The sequence below is a fragment of the Callithrix jacchus genome, chromosome 7 (genome assembly GCF_049354715.1).
Source record: "Callithrix jacchus isolate 240 chromosome 7, calJac240_pri, whole genome shotgun sequence".
Taxonomy (NCBI): Eukaryota; Metazoa; Chordata; class Mammalia; order Primates; family Cebidae; genus Callithrix; species Callithrix jacchus.
Genome location: NC_133508.1, coordinates 76,880,781 through 76,902,606, shown reverse-complemented (window position 1 = coordinate 76,902,606; position 21,826 = coordinate 76,880,781). Strand labels below are relative to the sequence as shown.

At 55.3% G+C, this 21,826-nt stretch overlaps 1 protein-coding gene across 2 annotated transcripts; it reads left to right on the top strand.

The window, feature by feature from the left end:
• Positions 1–1,028: 1,028 nt before the first annotated feature.
• On the top strand, positions 1,029–17,619 carry COL9A2 (collagen type IX alpha 2 chain). 2 transcript variants are annotated; one of them, XM_002750654.6, is made up of 32 exons: positions 1,029–1,185; positions 2,409–2,483; positions 3,660–3,695; positions 3,780–3,842; positions 5,248–5,301; positions 5,421–5,456; positions 5,551–5,574; positions 5,917–5,970; positions 6,318–6,371; positions 6,486–6,533; positions 6,727–6,783; positions 6,867–6,920; positions 7,249–7,302; positions 7,679–7,732; positions 7,832–7,885; positions 8,012–8,065; positions 9,904–9,957; positions 10,366–10,419; positions 10,633–10,686; positions 11,934–11,978; positions 12,349–12,402; positions 13,228–13,281; positions 13,550–13,603; positions 13,688–13,759; positions 13,975–14,010; positions 14,102–14,146; positions 14,235–14,267; positions 14,442–14,588; positions 14,923–14,977; positions 15,323–15,511; positions 16,248–16,325; positions 16,745–17,619. In XM_002750654.6, exons 1-32 carry the CDS (start codon positions 1,111–1,113, stop codon positions 16,942–16,944), a joined length of 2,070 nt encoding a protein of 689 aa, XP_002750700.3. In that variant the 5' UTR covers positions 1,029–1,110; the 3' UTR covers positions 16,945–17,619. The 2 variants fall into 2 exon arrangements, with proteins under 2 accessions (XP_002750700.3, XP_035106862.2); XM_035250971.3 differs by lacking the exons at positions 1,029–1,185; positions 2,409–2,483 and adding an exon at positions 3,342–3,464.
• Positions 17,620–21,826: the final 4,207 nt, after the last annotated feature.

The following is a 21,826-nucleotide window of genomic DNA, read 5'->3' as shown; positions in this document are numbered from 1 at the left end:
AGTGTTTCAGGTGCCTGTGGTCATATCCATAATTGTGAGAAAGTCCGATTCCAAATCACTTTACCAATATTGCTTAAGTGAGTGGGAGGGAAGGGAAGGCTCTCTGGAGTCAGGCTATTCCGGACAGTGGCTTTTGGAAACTCTGGTGAATAAAGTGGTAGTTGTTTCTATGAACATGGAGTGAGAAGGCCCAATCTTAAACACACCAGTGCTTAAGGCAGCTGCAGAGAATAAAAAGCAATAGAAAAAGGGGGAGCTGGATGGCAGGAGCTTGGATGGCAGGAGCTTCATCTACCCTTCCAGGGCAGGTGAAGATGCCAACAGCCTCCTGCCTGGAGGACTGAAGAAGGGTTGGGTTTCACTGGAGACCTCCAGGAGAAGGATCTGCTTGTTGGGACAGAGGTAGGGAGGTGAGTGCGAGGTGAGGAAGTTGGTGGGGGAGGTGCACACAATTCCACTAAAGAGCTGGCAGTGAAGCGAGAGGGAAGAAGCCGATGGAGTATTCATGAGACCGCTGATCCAGGAAGGACTCTGGCATATTAATATGGAAAAGGCCTGTTTGTTTGTGCTTGGTGAGGAAGGAGCCAGTGGATGGGGGAGAAAGGTGGGCAGGAGCTGGGGAAAGCCTGCAGCAAGGTCTGCAGAGCCCGAGGCGCACTCAGCCTGGGCCCAGGAGGGGGCGTAGGGTAAGTGATGGGGCGCAGGCTGAGCGTCAGGGGGAAGGTGCTGGGCCCTGAAGGTGCTGAGGGGGACCTCAGACGACCTTCTGGCTCCTCACAAAGAAACTGGACCATCATATCCGTCCCGTGTCCCGGTCTCCCCTCGTATTACCAGGCTGAGGCCCCCGGGGAAGTCCGGGCAGAGGACAGAGGGTGGGCACGGGAGGCTGGACGGAGCAGGGCGGAGCTGGATGTCGGGCTCTGGCCTCCCTCCCCGCAACCCCGCCGGTCCTCTCAGGTGACAGCCCCCGTCGGCCCCCGCCCCGCCCCCCGCATATTCAGGATCCCCGGCCCGCCCCGCCCTCGAGCAGCCAGCGCCGGAGCGCCGGGAGCCTCTGCCGTCGGTGCGTGAGCGGACCCGCACCCGTACCCCTCGACCCCACCGCCCGCCATGGCCGCCGCTGCGGCCGCCCCCCGCAGCCTTCTTGTCCTCCTCCAGGTGCTCGTGCTCGCTCTGGCGCAGATCGTAAGTCCCGCAGCCCCTCCGCTGCCAGGGTCCAAGGTGCGGGGTCTGGGGCCCGGGTTGGAGGAGCTCTGCCTGTGTCCCGCGCCTACTGACACCCCTAGACCCAGGGCCCCCCTAAGGACAGCGCTGCGGGCAGGTACCCTCGGTGGGTGCCCATCGCGGGACGGTGAATGGAGGTGGCTGAGACGGAGAGCCAGAGGGGACCCGTCCCGAGACGCGCGGCCCTGCCCGGGACAGGCAGCGTGGGGCAGGAGTTGGCGCCGGGTCCTGGCAGCCCGGGAGCCCAGGTGGCTGGGCGCACAATGGTGCCCATTCACCCGCAGCGCAGCCTCCGCCCCCGCCGCCTCCCAGGGGGCGCCGGCTCCAACCAGACGCCGCTGTCGCCCCGCGGCGGCCTCTCGGCCCGGCCCGCCAGCCCAGGTCTCCCTTCCGAGAGCTGCCAGGGGCTGCGGGCGCGCAAGTGGGGCAGGGCTCCGGCCGGGGCGGGTGCTGGCTGTTGTTCCGAGCTTGTCTGCGGGGCACCAGCCTGGCACTTCGCGGCCTGGGGAGGTCGTGGGCACTGAGAGCCCTGCCTGGGTCCGAGCTGGCCTCTTAAAAGGGGCACCCCTGGGAAGACAAGTCCGCTGTGCTGCAGGAGGGGCGCTCCGAGTGGGAAGACAGTACCCGCCTCACCTCCCTACTCCCCCTTTCTCTGAGCCTCCCCAACTTTCCCATCGGGTTTTCCCGCGCCAGGGGGGAGAGGAGGAGGCGCTGTCTCTGCCTATGGTTCACGTAAGAACGATAACCCAGGCTCACTGAGGGCCGGTCGCCTGCTGGGCACCACCTTGCATTCCATCTGCGATTTATTTGAGCTGTCCACGTCCCCATCTATTCCCCACCGCGACCGCGCAAAGGCAACTTGGCACAGGGAAAGGAGTCGGGCTGACCCAGGGCGGAGTCCTGGCGCCGCGGCCCACTCGCATTGACCATGGACCCTTCATGGTTCTGAGCCCGTTTCTACGACTGCAAACTGGGGCCCGTCATAGCGCCCGCCTCCCGGTTCTGAGTATTCTATAAGATAATGCATGTAATGGCACACAGTGCCTGCTACGCACAAGGTTCTCAACACGTGGGAGTTCGCGGAGGAGGTGCACCCCTAGGACCCCGCTCCCTGGGTCGCTTGCAGCCCCGGGGACCCCAGCTAACTGCACCATCTGAGGGCTGCCCCCCTTGCGTGTTTTCAGAGAGGTCCGCCGGGAGAGCGGGGGCCCCCAGGCCCCCCGGGACCGCCGGGAGTGCCTGGATCCGACGGCATCGACGTGAGTCTCTAACCTGGGACCGCCGCGGGCGGGAGGCGGCTGACAAAGGCGAACTTTGTGAGCGCTGTGGTGGGGGTGGGGACTGAGCTGCCCGGAGATGTAGTGCCCTCCATGGTCAGTAGGCGGCGCCGGCCCGCACCACAAGGACCCCGTTTGTTCTGCAAAAACCTCAACCCAGCTCTGACTTGCGGAGCCCGTTATAGCCGCCGGCGGACAAGGAGCTGCTGTTCAGTCCTCTGGCCGCAGCTCACAGCGAGGCCTTATCCCCCTCCCCTCCCTTCCCCTCCTTGTGGGGTAGGAGGCGCCTCGAGCCCTCACCCTGCCTCTGGCACATCTGGACGCTTCTTCAGGGCCGCTTGGGCGCCTTGGCCAGACCGCCGACCAGCTTGGGCCAGACTCCTGTCTCTTCTCTTGTTTTTTTCTCCCCGATTTAGAATCAGCTGGGCTTGTTCCCTGCAGGGCGAGGGTTAAATACCTCATTCTGAAGGCTCCCCAAGGGGTGCAGCTTGATGTTTAGCAGTCTGGACAGACTTCTATTCAACCTGGTGTCCCCACCCCCCCAAACACAGGATGCTGGGCCCTCGGCCAGGCCCTGGCTGCTGCGGGCTCTAAAATGCCTGGAGGCCTCTCTGGGGCTGAATCCGGCTCCACCGGTCCTGCCTGCCCACCACCAAGGGTCCTCTGTCACTGGGGAAGGAGATCCTTCCCTCCTTGGGAACACTGGATTTCCCCCTCACAGTCCCCCTTGGTCCTCACCACTGGCTCAGCTTCCCGTTTTCCTGTCCTACGATCTGGAATAGAGCTGCTGCCCAACTGGCTCATCCCCCTTCACAAAGCCCCAGCCTTCCTCCCACACGTGACCAAACCCAAGAGGCATCAGCTTGGAGTCCCCAGCTCCGGGTCTCACAGCTGGCACCTCATGACATCAGCATGTCTGTACCTTTCTAGCATGTTGCTGTCACCCTCTCCAGCCCGGCCAGGGTATTCTCATGCACCTATGATTTGTTTCTGACTTTTAATTTTGAGGAAAGGGGGGCTCTTTTCCCAAAGATTGCAAGGCTTAGGGGACCTGGACAGAAGAGAGGAGAGGAGGAGGAGAGCCCTCGAGAGTGGCCTGCCAGGGTCTATGTGTAGCATGAGCCATAGTGTGCTGTCTCACCAACTTGTATCTTGCAGGGTGACAAGGGCCCCCCTGGAAAAGCTGGCCCTCCGGTGAGTGCTTTATCCTCTTTGGCCTTTGACCCTTCCTGCTCTTTCCCTCCTCTGGCTCATGTTTTCTCCACCTCTGTTTTCAAGGGACCCAAGGGCGAGCCTGGCAAAGCTGGGCCAGATGGGCCAGATGGGAAGCCTGGGATTGATGTGAGTACGGAGTGTCGGGTGGGGTAGGGTACGGCCCTGCCGATTGACCTCCTGGGCCTGGCTCTGGCATCTTCGCTGATCCTATTCAGAGATGGGCAACAGGATGGAGAATCTCCAGCTAGGAGCCCCCCTCACCTTGATGTGACGTGTAACCTCCCTGGAACCTCACACCCACCCTGGGGCATTGACTTGCAGGCAACTGCGGTCCAGAGAGAGTCTCTGCATTCTGGGAGGTTCAGGCTCCTCCTGCTCCCCTACAGCAGTCAGGACTTAGTGTCACATGTCTGGCCTCCAAGGATCAGGCTGAATATATTGGATAGGGCTGTCCTTGTGTGCCCTGTCCTTTCCTCTGACCTTCCCCCGACCCCTGCCCACAGCCACAGGCACCACTCAGGAGAGAAGCATCACTTAGCTGATACTACAGAGCTCCCAGGACCCCCCCCCTCAAAGTCACAGACTCCTAAAAACAGCCAGCCCCAGGGGCATGAGGACAGTCATCTGGTGGGGGTTACACTGGGTCAGTCACTGAAAGATGGGAGAAAGGAGAACCTTCCCCTATGACTTGCTTCTGCCCTGCTGGCTCAAGAGGTGTGACGGGCTGGGACAGTCACCAGAGACCCTTCAAAATCAACCACATCCAAATGATTACAAGGCACATTGCCTTCTACTAGTGCATCGGTTCTCATAGCCACCCAGAGAGGCACCCAGGTGAGAAACTAAGGCTCCTAAAAAGTTGCCAATGGCCAGGCATGGTGATTCAAGCCTGTAATCCCAGCACTTTCGGAGGCTGTGGTGGGCAGATCACGTGAGATCAGGAGTTCAAGACCAGCCTGGCCAACATGGTGAAACCCCATCTCTACTAAAAATACAAAAATTTGCCTAGCAAGGTGGTGCACACCTGTAGTCCCAGCTACTTGGAAGGCTGAGGCACAAGAATCGCTTGAACCCAGGAGGTGGGGGTTGCAGTGAGCTGAGATTGTGCCACTGCACTCCAGCATGGGCAACAGAGCGAGACCATGTCTCAAAAAAAAAAAAAAAAAAACCAAGAGAGAAAAGAAGGGATGATAAGTTGCCAAGGCGGACGTCAAGCAAATGACGAGTCTGACCCATGTCTTGGTCTGCTAAACTCCTAACCCCGGAGGCAGGAAGCCTGGGCCTAGAATGAAGCCACATCTTTGGGCTTGGGTTTCTCATCTTTCAAAAGAAGGGAATTGTTCTGCCTGCCTCCTAGGGTTACTGTGGGAACTGAGGAAAAGGAAAGAAAGGTGTCGAGGTTCCTAGGCCTTCATGAGGTCTGGTGAAAGGGAGCCTCAGCCCACCCAGGAGGGACTCTTGAACCTGCCCTGCTCTGTGGGTCAGGGAGCAGGTTGTCCTTCACTGATCCTATATTTTCATTCTTTCTCAGGGTTTAACTGGAGCCAAGGGGGAACCTGGCCCCATGGGGACCCCTGGAGTCAAGGTAAGTGGCCTGCTGGGGACTCAGCAGGGCAGTCTAGGGCCAGCATTTGGGTGTGACTGTAGAGAGGAAGTAGGGGCCTGGGAAATCCGGTCTCTGAGCCTTTCTTGTTGTTCTTGCAGGGCCAGCCCGGGCTTCCTGGTCCTCCTGGCCTTCCAGTGAGTACAACCTGCAAGGGCTTAGAGGGACTCTGGGGGTAGAGGGGACCTGCAGAGGGAGCCATGAACCCAATTTTCTTTCCTTCTGTTCCAGGGCCCTGGTTTTGCTGGACCTCCTGTAAGTCCTCAGGGATGGGGCAGGGTCCCCGGAACTCCCAGGGTAGGAGGAGACAACAGAGAGGCTTCGAAGGAATAGCCCCATGGGGAGGGGCTGGTGTGCTGCGACGGTGTCAGGAATAGGTGGACCTGCCAGAGACCCAGGACCAGCCCACTCTGGGCCTGTCCACTGGCTCTGGAATTCTCTGGTCCTTAAAGCCTTAGTCTGTCAGTCTCTCTGGGGTTGGGGAAAAAAAAAAAAAAGTAAAAGTGAAGAAATGGGCTTTGGGTGCCTGTCTCTACCTTCATGCCCAGGGTATCTGACCCTCTGAGGCATCCTGACCATCTACTCTCTGCTTCCCAGGGACCACCTGGACCTGTTGGCCTCCCTGGTGAGATTGGAATCCCAGGCCCCAAGGTGAGCCCCAGCCACCCTCTACTCACTGCCTCCCACCCTCTGTTTCCAAGCTGGCAAGCTCGGTGGTCTTTCTGGGAGTTCCTGGGCCACCTTCTGGCCACCGGGAAACTCCTCCAGGTCTGGAGCAGAAGCCCCTCTTATGAGCCCACCCAGGGGTAGGTCTTTTAGGGATGCCAAGGGCTGGCCCCATCCCCTATCAATCAGGCCTTGATCTCCCAAGATGGTGGATCTCAGAAGGTGAGCGGGAAGACAGGGTGGACAGGGCAGCAGCAGGACCTGGAGGAGGGCACTGGGATAAACTGGGAAGGGCTGGTCAGGGGTATGATTTGGGCTCCTCTTGCTCCCAGGGGGACCCTGGACCAGATGGACCATCGGGGCCACCAGGACCCCCTGGGAAACCTGTAAGTGTCCCCAAATTCCCCACATGGCAAAGTGCAAGGGGAGGAGAAGGGTCTGTGAGGAAGCCTGCGGTGGGGAAGTGTCAGGCCAGGCTCCATCTTCATGTCTCCTCTCAGGGTCGCCCAGGAACCATCCAGGGTCTGGAGGGCAGTGCGGATTTCCTGGTGAGAGGCTAGGTCTGGGGCGGGGGCTAATGCAGGGAGGTGGGGCCACGGAGATGGGGGCTTTGGGAGAGATAGGGAGGGGCTGCAGTGCAAGGTTCCACCAGGTGAGGTGGAGAAGAGCTCTCGGGAGTTGGCAAGATGGGGGAGCACTGCCCAGCTGATCACAGGGCCCTGTGGGATTTTCTTTTTCCAGTGTCCAACCAACTGTCCAGCCGGGATGAAAGGTCCCCCAGGGCTGCAGGGAGTGAAGGTGAGGGCTCCTGGCCTGAGTCTTGGGAGGGTAGAGCAGGTGACAGGAGGGGATCTCATACAGAGCTCTCTCCTTCCCTTCAGGGACATGCGGGCAAACGCGGGGTTCTGGGTGATCCTGGCCGCCAGGGGAAGCCGGTGAGTGCCAGGGCTGAGGGCTGTGGGTCTGGGATACGTGGAGATGGTCCTCTGTCCCCTTTTGTCATCCCTTTCCCTTCCCTTTCCCCTGTGGGTTCTGGGGACAGGGCCTTGAGCTGGGGGCTGGAGGCCTGTGCTCTGTGTCGGCATGTCTCTGGGCATGTCTCTTTGCTTGGCCTCAATTTCTCTATCTGTAACATGGGACTGTACAATTTGTAGGAGTCCTTCCTGTCTGCTTGTGCTGGGGAAAAGGGATGGTTTCCTTGCTTGTCTGTATATGTGTTTTTCCATCTGCTCGCCTGTCTGACAGCTCATCCCTGCCCTTTAGGGTCCCAAAGGAGATGTGGGTGCCTCCGGAGAGCAAGGCATCCCTGGACCGCCGGTAAGGAACACGTTGCCTCGGTGGCCCTCCTCTCCCTCACCCCAGGAGCCCTTAATGGAATCATTTCCCTGCTCAGGCCTTTAGCTTGTAACAGGGACACCTGTGTCTAGCTGGGAGCATCTCTGGCTGGGGAGAAGGAGGCTGAAACTGTCAGGAATTAGGGAGGAACCAAAGCTGTCAGCAAGAAGGCCAGGCTGAGGGCCAGGTCTGCCACTGTCCCTTTGAGTAACCTCATTTCTGAACCTCAACGTCCCACCCATGAAACAGAGACTCTGCTGCCTACCTCAAAAGGGCATTGTAAGATTGGAGGTGGGCATCATGGTATCATGAAGTGGGCCTTGCAATTGCCATTGCTGTCACTTTTCTGTCTCAACAGGGTCCCCAGGGCATCAGGGGCTACCCGGGCATGGCAGGGCCAAAGGGAGAGATGGTAAGTGAATCTAGGGGTGTCCTGCAAGAGCTTCCAGGAGCTGCCTTCTGGCCCCTGGGGTTCAGCCAGGACTGACCTGCAACCCTTATCTCTCCCCAGGGCCCACGTGGATATAAAGGCATGGTGGGCACCATCGGTACCACTGGGCCTCCGGTAAGCCTGAGTTTGCTCCGCCAACCCCCTAGGCTGGAGCTCCTACAGCTACAGCTACAGCCACAGAGTGGGCATGGCTCCCCCTGAGCCTGTGTGACCTGAGTTCCTGCTTGTCTTTCTTGCCAGGGTGAGGAAGGTCCCAGGGGACCACCAGGCCGAGCTGGGGAGAAGGGTGACGTGGTGAGTCCTCAGGCACCCATTGCTCAGTCAGGGCCCGTGGGGAGTACTGGGCTCCACATAAGGCTGTGTGTGTGTGTGTGTGAGTGTGAATGTGTGTGTGAGTGTGCAGTATGTATATATGTGAGAGTCGTGTGTGTAGTGTGTGTGTGTGCGGCTGTGTGTAGTGTGTGTATGTGAGTGTGTGAGAGGATGTCTGTGTGTGCAAGTGTGACTGTGTGTGTGTGTCTGTGTGTCTGTGTGAGGGACCTGCCGGGGAGGACCATCTGTGCCAACAGCCCAGTCAGCCCAAATTCAGACTTTAGGAGAAGCCCTGGGATCCAGTCCCATGGTCACTGGGGCCAGACAATGAGATTCCAGCAAATCAGCCATGGGGCTAATGGGATTTGGTCTGGATCCTAGTTCTCTTAACTCTTTTTTTTTTTTTTCTAATTAATAGAGCTGTGGGAGAAAGCAGTTTTAATTTTACAAAAAAAAATTGAGCAGAAAACACAGTTAACAGTTATTTATTTAGTTTTGTAAATTATTTTCTCTTTAAATTTTTAAAAATTCTTATATTTTTCTTTTTCCATTGGACAGCAGAGGTCATCTAGCTGTTTTTTTCTTGTTTTTGAGGTGGAGTTTTGCTCTTGTTGCCCAGGCTGGAGTGCAGTGGCATCATCTCGGCTCACTGCAACCTCTGCCTCCCAGGTTCAAGAGATTCTCCTGCCTCAGCCTCCCAAGTGGCTGGGATTACAGGCATGCGCCATCATACCCAGCTTATTTTGTATTTTCAGTAGAAACTGGATTTCACCATGTTGGTCAGGCTGGTCTGGAACTCCTGACCTCAGGTGATCCACTGGCCTCACCATCCCAAAGTGTTGGGATTACAGGCCTGAGCCAACACGCCCAGCTATATCTAGTCTTTTAATGCAATTTTTTGACTATACAAGAAAAGCAGTGAGAGTGATATAGTGAATCCCCAAGTACCTATCACAGGTTCCAAGTCAGTTATTAACATTTTGCCATTCTTTCATCCCCTATCCCCCGGGCCTCTCCTTCCTTCGCTTTGTTATTACTTTGCTCTGATGTTTGCAAGTAAATCCTTAACATCCTATCATCTCAGCCCTGGATACTTCTGCGTATATCCTTAAACAATAAGAACTTATTATCACAACTGACAAATAAGTGCTCCTTAACATCTTCCAGTGGACAGTCTCCGTTCAGTTTTTTCCAATTATCTCGAAAATGTCTTTTCACGGTTCTTGTTCAAATCAAGACTCAAACAGCAGCCACACATTGCATTCAGTTGGTGTGTTCGCTCATGGCCACACATTCATTCACATGGGCCCAGGCATCTGAGAGCACATAAAGTACTTGTCTCTTCCCCATAGACCCCAGGTCCTAGGAGACAGGCCATTCTCTATGGCCCACTCCTCTCCCACCATGGTGGGAAAGTACAGTCAAGCTCATGATGCCATGGCTGGGCCTTCTGTTGTTTCAGCTCCCACAGGTGGGGGAAATCTGGACTGGGGATGGAAGGCAAAGCAGCAGGGCAGAAACTGACTTCAGCTTTGGCTGAGTGGAGTGTGGGGCCTTGGCCAGGTCTCAGTGGATGCTGGCTCCCACCCCTGCTCCTGCTCAGTGCAGCCTGGTTCCTGGCACTGACTTCTCCTCCTTCCTGCTGGTGCCAGGGCAGGAAGGGTACTCCCAAGGCCCTCTCCTCCAAACCCTGTACAGTGTGGCCTATGCCAGAGGAACTCTGGGACCCAGAGGCCACTGTTCTCACTTGTTCCCCTCTCTGCACAGCCAGACTGGGGCCCAACATGCTGAAGGTGACCTGATCTCTCCCCGCTTTGCAGGGCAGCCCAGGTGTTCGTGGACCCCAGGGGATCACAGGCCCAAAGGGAGCCACGGTAGGTGCCAGGGGCTGGGATCCAGTTGCTTTATCCAGACCCCAGGAAGAGAAGCCTGGGATGCTAGACTGAACTCTGCAGCTGGTGGGCTGGCTCTGTCACCTCAGGAAATGCCTCCCTTTCTGTGCCTCTGTTTCCTCACCTATAAACAGGGGTGATGACATAGGGGAGGTCATGGGGAGCTTATAGCAGTCGGGTACACCCCCATCCACACTAGGGAAGGAGTGTGTTCTGTGACCCTCATCCCCTTCCCACTTCAGCTCCCCCAGTTGGCTGGTGGGGCTTCCTGGAATGACCAGAGCCACTCCGTTCCTGCACACTGCAGCTTTCGCAGAGGAACAGGAGTGGGTGGCCTGACCCCAAACATCTCCACATTGTCATTCTCCCTTGAACTTTCCTCCTGGGTAGGGCCCCCCAGGCATCAACGGCAAGGATGGGACCCCAGGCACGGCTGGCATGAAGGTAGGAGCAGGGCTGCTGGTGGGCCTGGGGCAGGGGCAGGGCCTTGAGTCCGACCACACGGATTCTAAACACCTGGAATCTGGAGTCCTCAGGTGTGTCATAGACACACCCTTTCTTGCCTCTGGATCTCAGTTTCCCTACCTGCACCTGGGTAGAAGCCATAGCCTCTGGCTGGAGCTCTAATTTGTGCCTCTGGTTCTCTGTCTATCCCAGGGCAGCGCAGGACAGGTGGGGCGGCCAGGAAGCCCAGGCCACCAGGGCCTAGCGGTAAGTATCAGGTGGAGCTGCAGGGGCTGGCCAGGGGCAAGTGGCTGTTGAGGTTAGAATCCACACACACCCAGGGCTCTTGCTCAGTCACTACCTCTTGCTCCATTACCAACTCTGTGGCCCCTGGCCTGGCAAAGGCCTCATCATTTGGACAACTGCTCTAGCCTTCTCTTTGGCCATTCTAGTCCACCATGTTGGCTAAATGGAATCTGACTATTTCCCTGCTATAGCACCTTCCATGGCTCCCCACATGGGCCTCCAGGAAAAAGTCATTCAGTCCAGTCCTTCAATAAGTAGTTATTGAGGTCAGGTGCAGTGGCTCATGCCTGTAATCCCAGCACTGCAGGAGGCTGAGGCAGGTGGATCATTTGAGGTCAGGAGATCAAGACCAGCCTGGCCAATGTGGTAAAACCCCATCTCTACTAAAAATACAAAACTTAGCTGGGCATGGTGGCTCATGCCTGTAATCCCAGCTACTCAGGGGGCTGAGGCAGGAGAATTGCTTGAACCCAGGAGGCAGAGGTTGCACTCAGCCAAGATTGCACCATTGCATTCCAGCCTGGGAACAGAGCAAGACTCTGTCTCAAAAAAAAAAAAAAAAAAAAAAAGCAACATAGTCATTGAATATCTGAGGTATACTAAGTGGCAGGTGAAGTTATAAAGAGGACAGATGGCAATCTTTGTCCTCGTGGCTGATCTTAGCATTCAATGACCACCATAATCTGACCCCAACCTTCCCCTCCTGTCTTACCAGCCATGGCCCCTCTCTATCCTTCCCCTTCTCAATAGGCCTAGGCTTTTGGCTCCACACCTTTAGACCTTTGCTGATCCCTCGGCTTGAAATGCCCTTTCTGGTCTCTTTGTACCTTTCATCATTCAGGGCTATCTCCATTCTGTACCCTCCGGAGTCCAGTTCATGGGAGCCTGCCCTCCCTCCCTGTGAGGGTACTGAGTGGCCAAGCCTATTTCTGTGCACACATGCAGACTTGTGTTCCTGCATGGATTCACATGGGCCCAGGCATCTGAGAGGACATAAAGTACTCGTCTCTTCCCCATAGACCGCAGGTCCTAGGAGACAGGCCATTCTCTATGCCCCACTTCTCTCCCGTCATGGTGGGAAAGTACAGTTAAGCTCATGATGCCACGGCTGGGCCTTCTGTTGTTCAGCTCCCACAGGTGGGGGAAATCTGGACTGGGGATGGGAGGCAAAGCACAGGGCAGAAACTGACTTCAGCTTCTTTCTGCAGGGTGTGCCAGGCCAGCCTGGGACAAAAGGAGGCCCTGGAGATCAGGTGAGGCGATCCCAAGCCGGGGACAGAATTGAGCATGAAGTCTAGGGCCAGGAAGACAGCAAGGCCCAGGCCTCACCAAGTCTCAGAGGCTCAGCCCATACATAAGCCCCTTGGGCCTAACCACCTCCCTCCTGCCACCTCCCTACACATGCACCCCTCAGCCTGCCTCAGTGCAGGTAGGATGGCATGGCTTTCAATCCAGAGGAGAAACAACACAGGAAAATCAGGAGCCAAGAGCTGAACCAAGAACACCCTCTCTCCCTCCCAATTCATTTGGTTCCAGGCTCTGTTTAGGCTTCGTTGGGTTTCCCTGAACCCAAGGGCCTGACTGGGCTACCCAGAGTGACCTGAGAACTGTGTTTCCCTGCAGGGTGAGCCGGGCCCACAGGGCCTTCCTGGATTCTCTGGTCCCCCTGGGAAAGAGGTAAGTGCCCCCTCCACTGACACAAGGGTTCTTGCTTTAGGGCGAGGCTGTGGGGTGGAGGCCTGACCTAGGGAGAGCTCCGAGTTAGTTTGGCTCTCTTTCTCCTCTCTGGGACTGTTTCCCTATGTACATTGCAGGGAGGGTGGGGACTGGCTCTGTTCTGGAGTGTGACTTTCCCAGACGGCCAAGCTGATAGACTGGGAATCCAGCAGGCAGAGTCATTCATTCATTTATGCATTGCATAAACATTCATTAAATACCTGTAACTATGAGTATCCTCCTCACATGGAGGGTATAGTTTAGTGAAAGAAATAGATATGAAATAAATGATCACATGATAAGTAATTCAAACTGTATTGGGTCCTTTGAAGGAAAAGTACAGGGACCTGGCTGGGCGCGGTGGCCCACACCTGTAATCCCAGCACTTTAGGAGGCAGAGGCGGGTGGATCACCTGAGGTCTAGCCTGACCAACATAGTGAAACCCTGTCTCTACTAAAAATATAAAAAATTAGCCAGGCGTGACAGTGGGTGCCTGTAATCCCAGCTACTTGGGAGGCTGAGGCAGGAGAATCACTTGAACCCGGGAGGCAGAGGTTGCAGTGAGCCGCGATTGCGCCATTGCACTCCAGCCTGGGCAATAAGAACAAGACTCCATCTCAAAAAAAAAAAAAAAAAAAAAAAAGTTCAGAGACCCAAAAGCATAGAACAGGGGATCTGGGAAGCCTTTCCTGATGAAGCAAATTAGCTGAGACCCAAGGGTAGGGAGGGGCTGACCAGGTGTGGAAGGGAGGTCAGTGCTTAGCCCCCGTTTCTCCTTCCTCCAGGGAGAGCCAGGGCCTCGAGGAGAAATTGGTCCCCAGGGCATCATGGGACAGAAGGTAAGTGTCTGGCACAGGGGCCCCTCCTGGGGGCCTCTACAGCAGCTGAAACTGCTGGATACAGCACCTGCTTTGCGCTTTCCAGCCTGTGAGAGGCCTCCCCAGGTCGGGCCTGGGTTTGCTTTGCTGGTCTGCCAAGTGGAGCAAAGGACCCCCTGCCAGTGACTGCAGAATGGAGGGCACCCTGACCATACGATGTCAGGCCCGGCTGCGGGAGGCCGTTTCTGCTGAGGGCTGCTGAGGGTGAGAACTTCTCTTTCCATTTCAGGGTGACCAGGGCGAGAGGGGTCCAGTGGGACAGCCAGGCCCTCAGGGACAGCAGGTGAGTGCAGGCCAGCTGACCTGGGCAGGGCGTCATATCCAGGCCCCTCACTCCACTTATTCCTTTGGTTTCTTTTCTCCTCAGGGCCCTAAGGGGGAGCAGGGCCCCCCTGGAATTCCAGGGCCCCAAGGCTTGCCGGGCATCAAAGGAGACAAGGTGCAGATGGGGTTGGGAAACACCTGGGAAGGGGGCCCTAAGACAAGGGGAGTGGGGTCGGCAGGACTCGGATCCTTCCGGAACCTCCAAACCTTTGGGTCGCAGGCTTCTGGTCTGGTGGGCGAGGCGGAGCTGGAAAGAGGGGGGTGGCCGAAAGCTAGGTGGGGTACCCCGCGGAGTACCTCGCCAAATCCCTCATTCCCGGCTTTCTCCAGGGCTCCCCAGGGAAGACCGGGCCCCGCGGCGGAGTGGTGAGTCCCAGCGCCCCCCGACCCCAATCACCCCCAACCCTGCTCTGTGTCCCGCCACCACCGCGCGTCTGGCCCGTGGTTCTCTCTGCAGGGTGACCCGGGGGTGGCCGGCCTTCCCGGAGAGAAAGGCGAGAAGGTGAGCGCGCGGCCTGGGGAAGGGCGGGTAGCGGCGGCTGGCCCCGGGGTCCCCACCACTTTCTGACCGCCGGTCCGTGTGTCTGCAGGGCGAGTCCGGCGAGCCGGGGCCCAAAGGACAGGTGAGTCCTCCCCTCCCGGCGTTCCCCGATTTCCCCGGGCAGCCCTGGGACCTCCCTTCTCCCGGCCCCTCCCTTCTACTGACCCCACCCCCTCCATCGACCCCACCCCCCACTCTCGCCCACCCCTCCGGGCGCCTTCTCACCTGTCTCTGCTCCCACCCTACCCTCCCGCAGCAAGGAGTCCGTGGAGAAACCGGCTACCCTGGCCCCAGCGGGGATGCCGGCGCCCCAGGGGTTCAGGGCTACCCCGGTCCACCCGGCCCTCGAGGACTGGCCGGGAACCGAGGAGTGCCAGGACAGCCTGGGAGACAAGGCGTCGCGGTGAGTTGGGCCCGGGGCAGGTGATTCTTCTAGGTAGATCTGTTCGGGGCTGCGGCTTACCCGCCAAAGGCTGGGGGTTCCCACCGACTTCCCCCAAGACTGGTTCCAAGCCTCAGAGCAGAGAGGAAGAGTGTGCTTGCAGCCTGAAAGGTTACCCCGCCACCTTCCCAGGTAAGCCCTTGGCCCTGCCCAGCTAATCTGTTCCTCAGCCTGGGAATTAATGACTCTGAACACCAGAGTCTCCTCCATGGTGGCCTCATGCTCAACCAGGTGGGAGCAGGAGCGGTCGGCCCTTGTAGCCAGGGGCTTCTTCCTGAAAGGCCTCTGCTTTCAGGGCCGGGATGCCACTGACCAGCACATCGTGGATGTGGCGCTGAAGATGCTGCAAGGTGAGGGGCAGCAACCCCTCCTCACAGTCCATTCGAAGACACTGCCCCCACCTCACCCACTCCCAGAGCCTCCACATGTTCACTTGTCTGAGAATCTGGAGTCTTGGGGGCTCCTTCCAGCCCAGTCTCCGAAGGACTCTGGGACCTTGAATAAGTGACTCTGGATCTTTGACTTCCACAAAACAAAGCCCGAGGAAGGGGGAACTTAAACAGGGTGCTTTTCTGTCTGCAAATCTAGGGGCCAGGGCCTATCAGGATGCTCTGCCTCCCCTAGTGTCACTGCTAGCATCGATCTCAAGACCTCCCTCTTCCTCCCTCCCTCCTTCCCTCTCTCCCTCCCTCCAGAGCAACTGGCAGAGGTCGCTGTGAGTGCCAAGCGAGAAGCCCTGGGTGCGGTGGGCATGATGGGTCCCCCAGGACCTCCTGGGCCCCCTGGGTACCCAGGCAAGCAGGGACCCCATGGGCACCCTGGCCCTCGGGGCATTCCTGGCATCGTGGGAGCCGTGGGTCAGATTGGCAACACGGGGCCCAAGGGTGAGTGCTGCTCTTCGGTGGGCATGGGGGCCAGGCAGTGGGGATTTGTCTGGGCCAGCCCTTTCCCTATTCCCTTCCCAGGATGACATACAGACCCTTCCTCATTCCCTCAGCCACATGGTTAGAGAGACACTCCTGGGCTTTTTTCCCCAGTAGCAAATTGATGGAAATGAATGTACTATTTTCTAATTTGGGGTTTCTGAGGTTTGCTTTTGAATGTGCTTAGTGGTACCCATAAGCATCTTTCCATGTCAATAGAGAGAGGGTGGCAGACCAGCAGAGCAGTAAAGCAGGCAGGCTGGAGCCACACACAGGTGTGAATCCAGACTCCCCTTTCTCATCATGGCCCTGAGACAAGTTTCCTGCTAATTTCCCTGGGCCTTAGGTTTATCATCAGTAAAATGGGGACACTGAAAGTACCAACCTCACAGTGTGGCAGTGAGGACTACCCTTAGAGGTAGTTTACATAGAGTTCGTCTTAGTTCACTGCTTGGTACACAGTGAATGCTAGATTGTTATGCTTACTTTCCTGTAATAAACTTTATTGGTTACATAATCTTCCATCCTTTGTCTGCACCTTCCTTTATTTAACAAGCCTCGCATGATCATTTCCAACTTTCCTCTATTATAAACTAGCACAAAACAGGAATAATTTCTGTGTGTGAAACACAGCAAAAAATAGAGGAAAAAGCATTTCCCAGTTCTGAAAAATGAATAGTCCCTTTTTTGTCTACAGGAAAACGTGGAGAGAAGGGTGATCAAGGAGAAGTGGGACGGGGGCACCCCGGGATGCCAGGGCCCCCAGGGATCCCAGGTAAGCCATTGGCCCTGCCCAGCTACAGTCTGTTCCTCAGTTTGGGAATTAATGACACGTGGACACCAGGGTATCCTCCATGGTGGCCTCACATTCAGCCAGCTCAGTCCTTGATACCCAGCTTCTGCATCCCTTTGGAACATCTGAGAGTCTCTGGGTGGTTCTAGCTCTGGAAGCTGGGCCTCTCAGGACTTCCCAGGATGCACCATCATTTCACAGAGGTGAAGGAAAGGGCGTTTGCTTCCAAGGCTCACTGATTGGGAGCTAGGGGTAGGGGACAATCACAGAATCTCTGCCTCTGGGGCAGAAACCCTTCTGTGGTGTCTTTGGCCTCATTTTCTCCATTTGAAAGGTTTCCCCAGCTTCAGAATTCTGGGGCTGAGATAAGAGATGTAGTCTTGACTTTCTCCTGTTCACAGGACTCCCTGGCCGGCCTGGTCAGGCCATCAATGGCAAGGATGGAGATCGAGGGGCTCCAGGGGCTCCAGGAGAGGCAGGTCGACCTGGCCTGCCAGGCCCCGTGGGGCTGCCGGGCTTCTGTGAACCTGCAGCCTGCCTTGGAGCTTCGGCCTATGCCTCTGCCCGCCTTACAGAGCCCGGATCCATCAAGGGGCCTTGAGCATTAGGCCCGGACAGAGCCTGGCAGGCATCCTGGGGAGAAGAACCAGGTTCCCTCTGGGTGGACATGCACCCATCCCCAGCCCAGGAAACTAACTCTCCCAGGACCTTCTGTCTGGGACTCAGGAGTTTTGAGGAAAAGGAAATCTAAAACATGGGGGAAGGGGAGGGAGAGCGCACTGATGGAGTGAAAAAGTGAGGCCAACACACAGGGCAAGTGGCGTTGCTGGAGTGGAAGCTCCGAAGGAATAGGGCGGCTTTCCTTCCTGGGAGCATCATTCGACTGTTACCAAAACAGACGTCTCCTTAATCTGCACCATTCTCCACTGGCTATCTTATCCTTGGGTTAATGAGATGTGGGCACCCCGGGATGCCTGGGCCCCAGGGATCCCAGGTAAGAACCTGGGCCCTGTCCAGCTACAGTTCCACCTCTCAGCTTGAGGATTAATGACTGAGGTCCTTGCCAACTCCTCATCCCATCTCACTCTCTGGACATACCAGGTGACTCCCCTGAGGCGGCTACCCCTAAGCCAGCCCCACTACTTCCTTCCTGCCTCCCAACTGAGTATTTAAACATCATCTCTCTTCCCTTTTTCCCATAACTCCCCAATCCCTTTCTCTCTAGGTCCACCCAGGCCTTTCTGTAAATAAAAACTCCCAAGTCGGGTACAAACCAGGGTGTGAGTGGCTGGGCTTTTCTTCTTATGGATAGGGCAGTTGTTGCTGGGCCTCCTTTGCCCAGGCAAGTAGGACAGAGGCTCTGGAGATGGAGGGCACGTTGGGGCGTTTTCTCTGGGCACCTGAATTCTGAGCATTAGGATGGCAGGGCATGTTTGAGGAATATCTGTGGGAGAACCTAGGAATGCTGACCTGCTGTGTAACTTTGGGTAAATGCTTTTGAGCCTTTGTACAACTGTGACAAGGACTCACCTGTATCTTGTTCATCCCAGACTAGCACACCCAGTGTCTTTCCAGGGTCTGTCACTTGGAAGGTCCTCCGTGGGTTTCAGTACCCACGGTGTGCTGGCCCTGGGGTAAGAGCTGGTGGTAAAAGACTGGAAGACCTCATTCCTGCCTTACAGGGGTTTCCAGGTCCATAAGAAAAGCAGATATGGACTTGGATGAAAAACGTCCATGAGAGACTGGCTCAGATCTGATCTGTACCACCTGGGTTCAGATCAGGCTGTTCCCAGCCTATAGCTCTGTAGGCCTTCAAGGAGGAAGAAGAGGGGCAGGACTGGGGACTGGGGCTCAGGGACTCCAGCCTGAAGTCCAAGCATGTGCTGAAACCTAGGCCCTCCCACCTTACCACAGACTTGGCTTCAAGTTCCCCTTATGCTGCAGTGTCCTTACCCTCCTCCCTCTTCTCCTCCCCGCCCCCCAATAGCCCATCCTCCCTCTTCCCCTCAACACACATTAACTTAACCACTAGTGACATTATCAGCCCCCCTACCCCAAACCGGGGACAGAGGAGGGACAAGCTGGGGTTAGATTGAGGGCCAATGATGTGGCTTCACCCTTAGTGCTTGGGCAATTCCCAAGTTACAGCATCCCAGTCCCCACAGAAGGCCATGCTGCTACTGTAGCTGCCAAGGAGCCCTTGGAATGCAGGGTGCAGAGGTTGAAGCGGGAAGATGCAAGCCGCAGGAGGCAGCTGAAGCAGAACCCTGGGAGGCTCTCAGTTATTACATACCTGGTGGAGAGGAGGGCTCTCCCTTCCCTAGGCTGGATCCCTCACTTGCTCCTAGTGCCTGAAACCTGAGGCTTAGAGAGCCAATCTACTCCTTGAAGTCTCTTCATGCACCTGCCCTGGGGGCCTTTTCTTATCCCTCTCTGCAGCATTCCCAGAGATGGTCCACTGGAGGGTCCATAGAGAGGCTGATGATTCTCAGATCTCATGAAGTTACATCTCATTCCTTCTGACAGCAATTTGAAGGGGTTGAAAGGGAGTTAATTCCTTTTTTTTTGAGACGGAGTTTCGCTCATGTTACCCAGGCTGGAGTGCAATGGTGCAATCTTGGCTCACCGCAACCTCCGCCTCCTGGGTTCAGGCAATTCTCCTGCCTCAGCCTCCTCAGTAGCTGGGATTACAGGCATGCACCACCATGCCCAGCTAATTTTTTATATTTTTAGTAGAGACGGGGTTTCACCATGTTGACCAGGATGGTCTCGATCTCTTGACCTCGTGATCCACCCGCCTCGGCCTCCCAAAGTGCTGTGATTATAGGCTTGAGCCACTGCGCCCGGCTGAAAGGGGGTTAAGGGCCAGTGGCTGGTAGCCTATAAAAGACTCCCTGGTGGGTGAATCACTCAGACCATTTGCTGTGATCTACAAATCTCCCATACGCCTTTCTAAACTCACCTCTGTGCTTGGATTTTGGTGCTGCAGCCATGCCAGCCTATGCTGTCCCTCTAACATGCAAACCACACACATGCCATGTCCTCTGCTTGGAATGTTCTTCCTCGAAACATTATCACTGCCAGTGACCTTGCTTCAGGTCTTTACTCAAAACTGACCTTGTTCCTATTCTGATATTCCAGAATACCATTCTGCTTTATTTCTCTTCCACACTTAGCACTATTCAACATAAAGCACTAGAATATAAACTCCATGAGGGTAGAAATTTTGGTCTCATTTGCTGTTCTATTCTGCAGCACATAAAACAGTGCCTGGCACACAGCAGGTGCTCAATAAATATTCATTAAATCAATATGTTCAGGATGCTCAGATGAAACTCCACCAATCAACAAATCAGGAAGGGATCCGGTCTCCATGTGTGTGCAGCTGAGATATGTTCTGAGATGGCCCAGTGTCCCAGTATTATTCCCTCACCTACTGAGAACAGGGACCTGCCCTTTGACAGAGGCAAAAGTCTGATGCAAAAAGAAAAAAAAAAAAAGTAGAAACTCAATTCCCGTTTATAATTAGGAAAAGGGAGATTTAGAAGCTTAACAGAAAGGGCATTGCACCAAGACAGGCCAGCCCCTTTGCAAAGGTTCAATACCAAACTGCACCTCTAGAATACAGCCTGCGAGAAGAGTCCCACACCTACTGCTGCTGACTCCTCTTTCAAACTTGATATCTCTGGCAATCCTCTCTTCATCCTAATGGCCAGCTGGTTTAGAAATGTTTTGTTAATTTTGTGCTTATTTACATCATAGCAATTAGGGTGAATTATTAACATCAGTAACAAGTATCATTGTTGAGCTCTTATATTATTAGATACTGTGCCAAGTGTCTGCAAACATCATCTCATTCTATCCCTACCACAGCCATGTAAAATAGGTATTATCCCCATTTGTTATGTTAAAAAATAAAATATCTGTCTCAACCTCACCTGTAGCTACTATCCCAAATTTTTGCTCCCTTTTATGGGAAGAAAGTGTTGGTCTCACTTTGGCTTTTAGCTCACCACACTGTTCTCAGATTCCTGCCTCTCCAGTATCTGAGTCGCTCGGTCCTTGGACCACATCTTTCTCTCTGGCTCCTCTCATATCCCATTCACTTTCATGGCTTTAAACTCTTATGTCTCCAGTCCAGATCTCCCTGCTTAACTTGATCCATTGATCTAAATGCCTACTCAGCATCTCCCCTTGGATGTCTGATAGGCACCTCAAATTTAACATGTCCAAAACAATTCCAATCTTCCCCTCCAGAATCCCCCCTCCTGTGATCTTTCCCATCTCACACAAGGGCAACTCCATCCTTTCAGTTACTTAAGCCAAATACACTGGAGTCATCCTCCACTCCCACATTATCTCTTAGACCCCACATCTGATCCATCGGCACCTCCTGTTGGCCTAGTCTTAAAAACATATCCAGAATCTAGCCACTTACCACCTCCTTACTACCACTCCAGTCTAGCACCATTATTTCTTGCAGGAAGGACTGCAAGCATCTCCCAACTGGTCCCCTGCTTCAACCTTTGCTCAACATAGAAGACAGAGTGGTCCTCTTAAAAATTCAGATCATGTCACTTCTTAGCTCAAAGCTCTCCAGTGGCTTCCTACCACACTCAAGGAAAAGTGTGAATTCTTATAATAGCCTACAAGGCCCTGTAAAAATCTGGTGTCTGGGATGCTCTTCCCTCAGACACATCCCTAAAACACCTCCCTCACTTGCTTCAGGTCTTGGTTCAAACATGATTTTCAGTGATGTCTTTTTGTGACCACCCTATTTAAAATTGCTGGCCACGTGCAGTGGCTCAGGCCTATAATCCTGGCACTTTGAGAGGCCAAGGCAGGTGATTACTTGAGGTCAGGAGTTCAAGACCAGCCTGGACAACATGGTGAAATTCCATCTCTATTAAAAATAGAAAAATTAGCCAGTTGTGGTGGTGCACGCCTGTAATCCCAGCTACTCAGGGCGCCAAGGCAGGAGAATCACTTGAACCTGGGAGGCAGAGGTTGCAGTGAGCCGAGATCGTGCCACTGTACTCCAGCCTGGGTGACAGAATGAAACTGTATCTCAAAAAAATAAAAAAGAATAGGAGAGATCGATCCAAGATGGCCGACCACTAACAGCTCGGGATTGTAGCTCCCAGTGAAAGCTCAGAGAACGAGACGACGCCACATCTTTAGACGAATTTTCGTCACTCACTGATCAGCCGATTCCCAGTGGAGGAGTCCCACGGGTCGCCAGCGCGACTCTTGTGGCCGCCGCAGCGGTTTTGCCGGTCTCGGCGCAGCAGCTCTTCATGCAGAGCCAACGGGACTGCTTCCCCTACTGACCAGAGTTTGGAGCTCCGGGAAGTCAGAGCCACTTGTGGCGGACTCAAGAGGGAAGCCAGACCAGAGATTCCCGGGCAGAAGAGCACCATCAGTCTTATCGCTGCTATTTAGGCTGCCACAGTGGGTTGCTCGGATCCCAGCACTGGGAATCA

Excerpts from the sequence above, each read along its gene's own strand:
- COL9A2 (XM_002750654.6), top strand. The coding sequence starts at position 1,111 with ATGGCCGCCGCTGCGGCCGCCCCCCGCAGCCTTCTTGTCCTCCTCCAG. Across the intron at positions 5,971-6,317 it reads TTGGAATCCCAGGCCCCAAG|GGGGACCCTGGACCAGATGG; the intron begins GTGAGCCCCAGC and ends TCTTGCTCCCAG. Across the intron at positions 6,784-6,866 it reads CAGGGCTGCAGGGAGTGAAG|GGACATGCGGGCAAACGCGG; the intron begins GTGAGGGCTCCT and ends CCTTCCCTTCAG.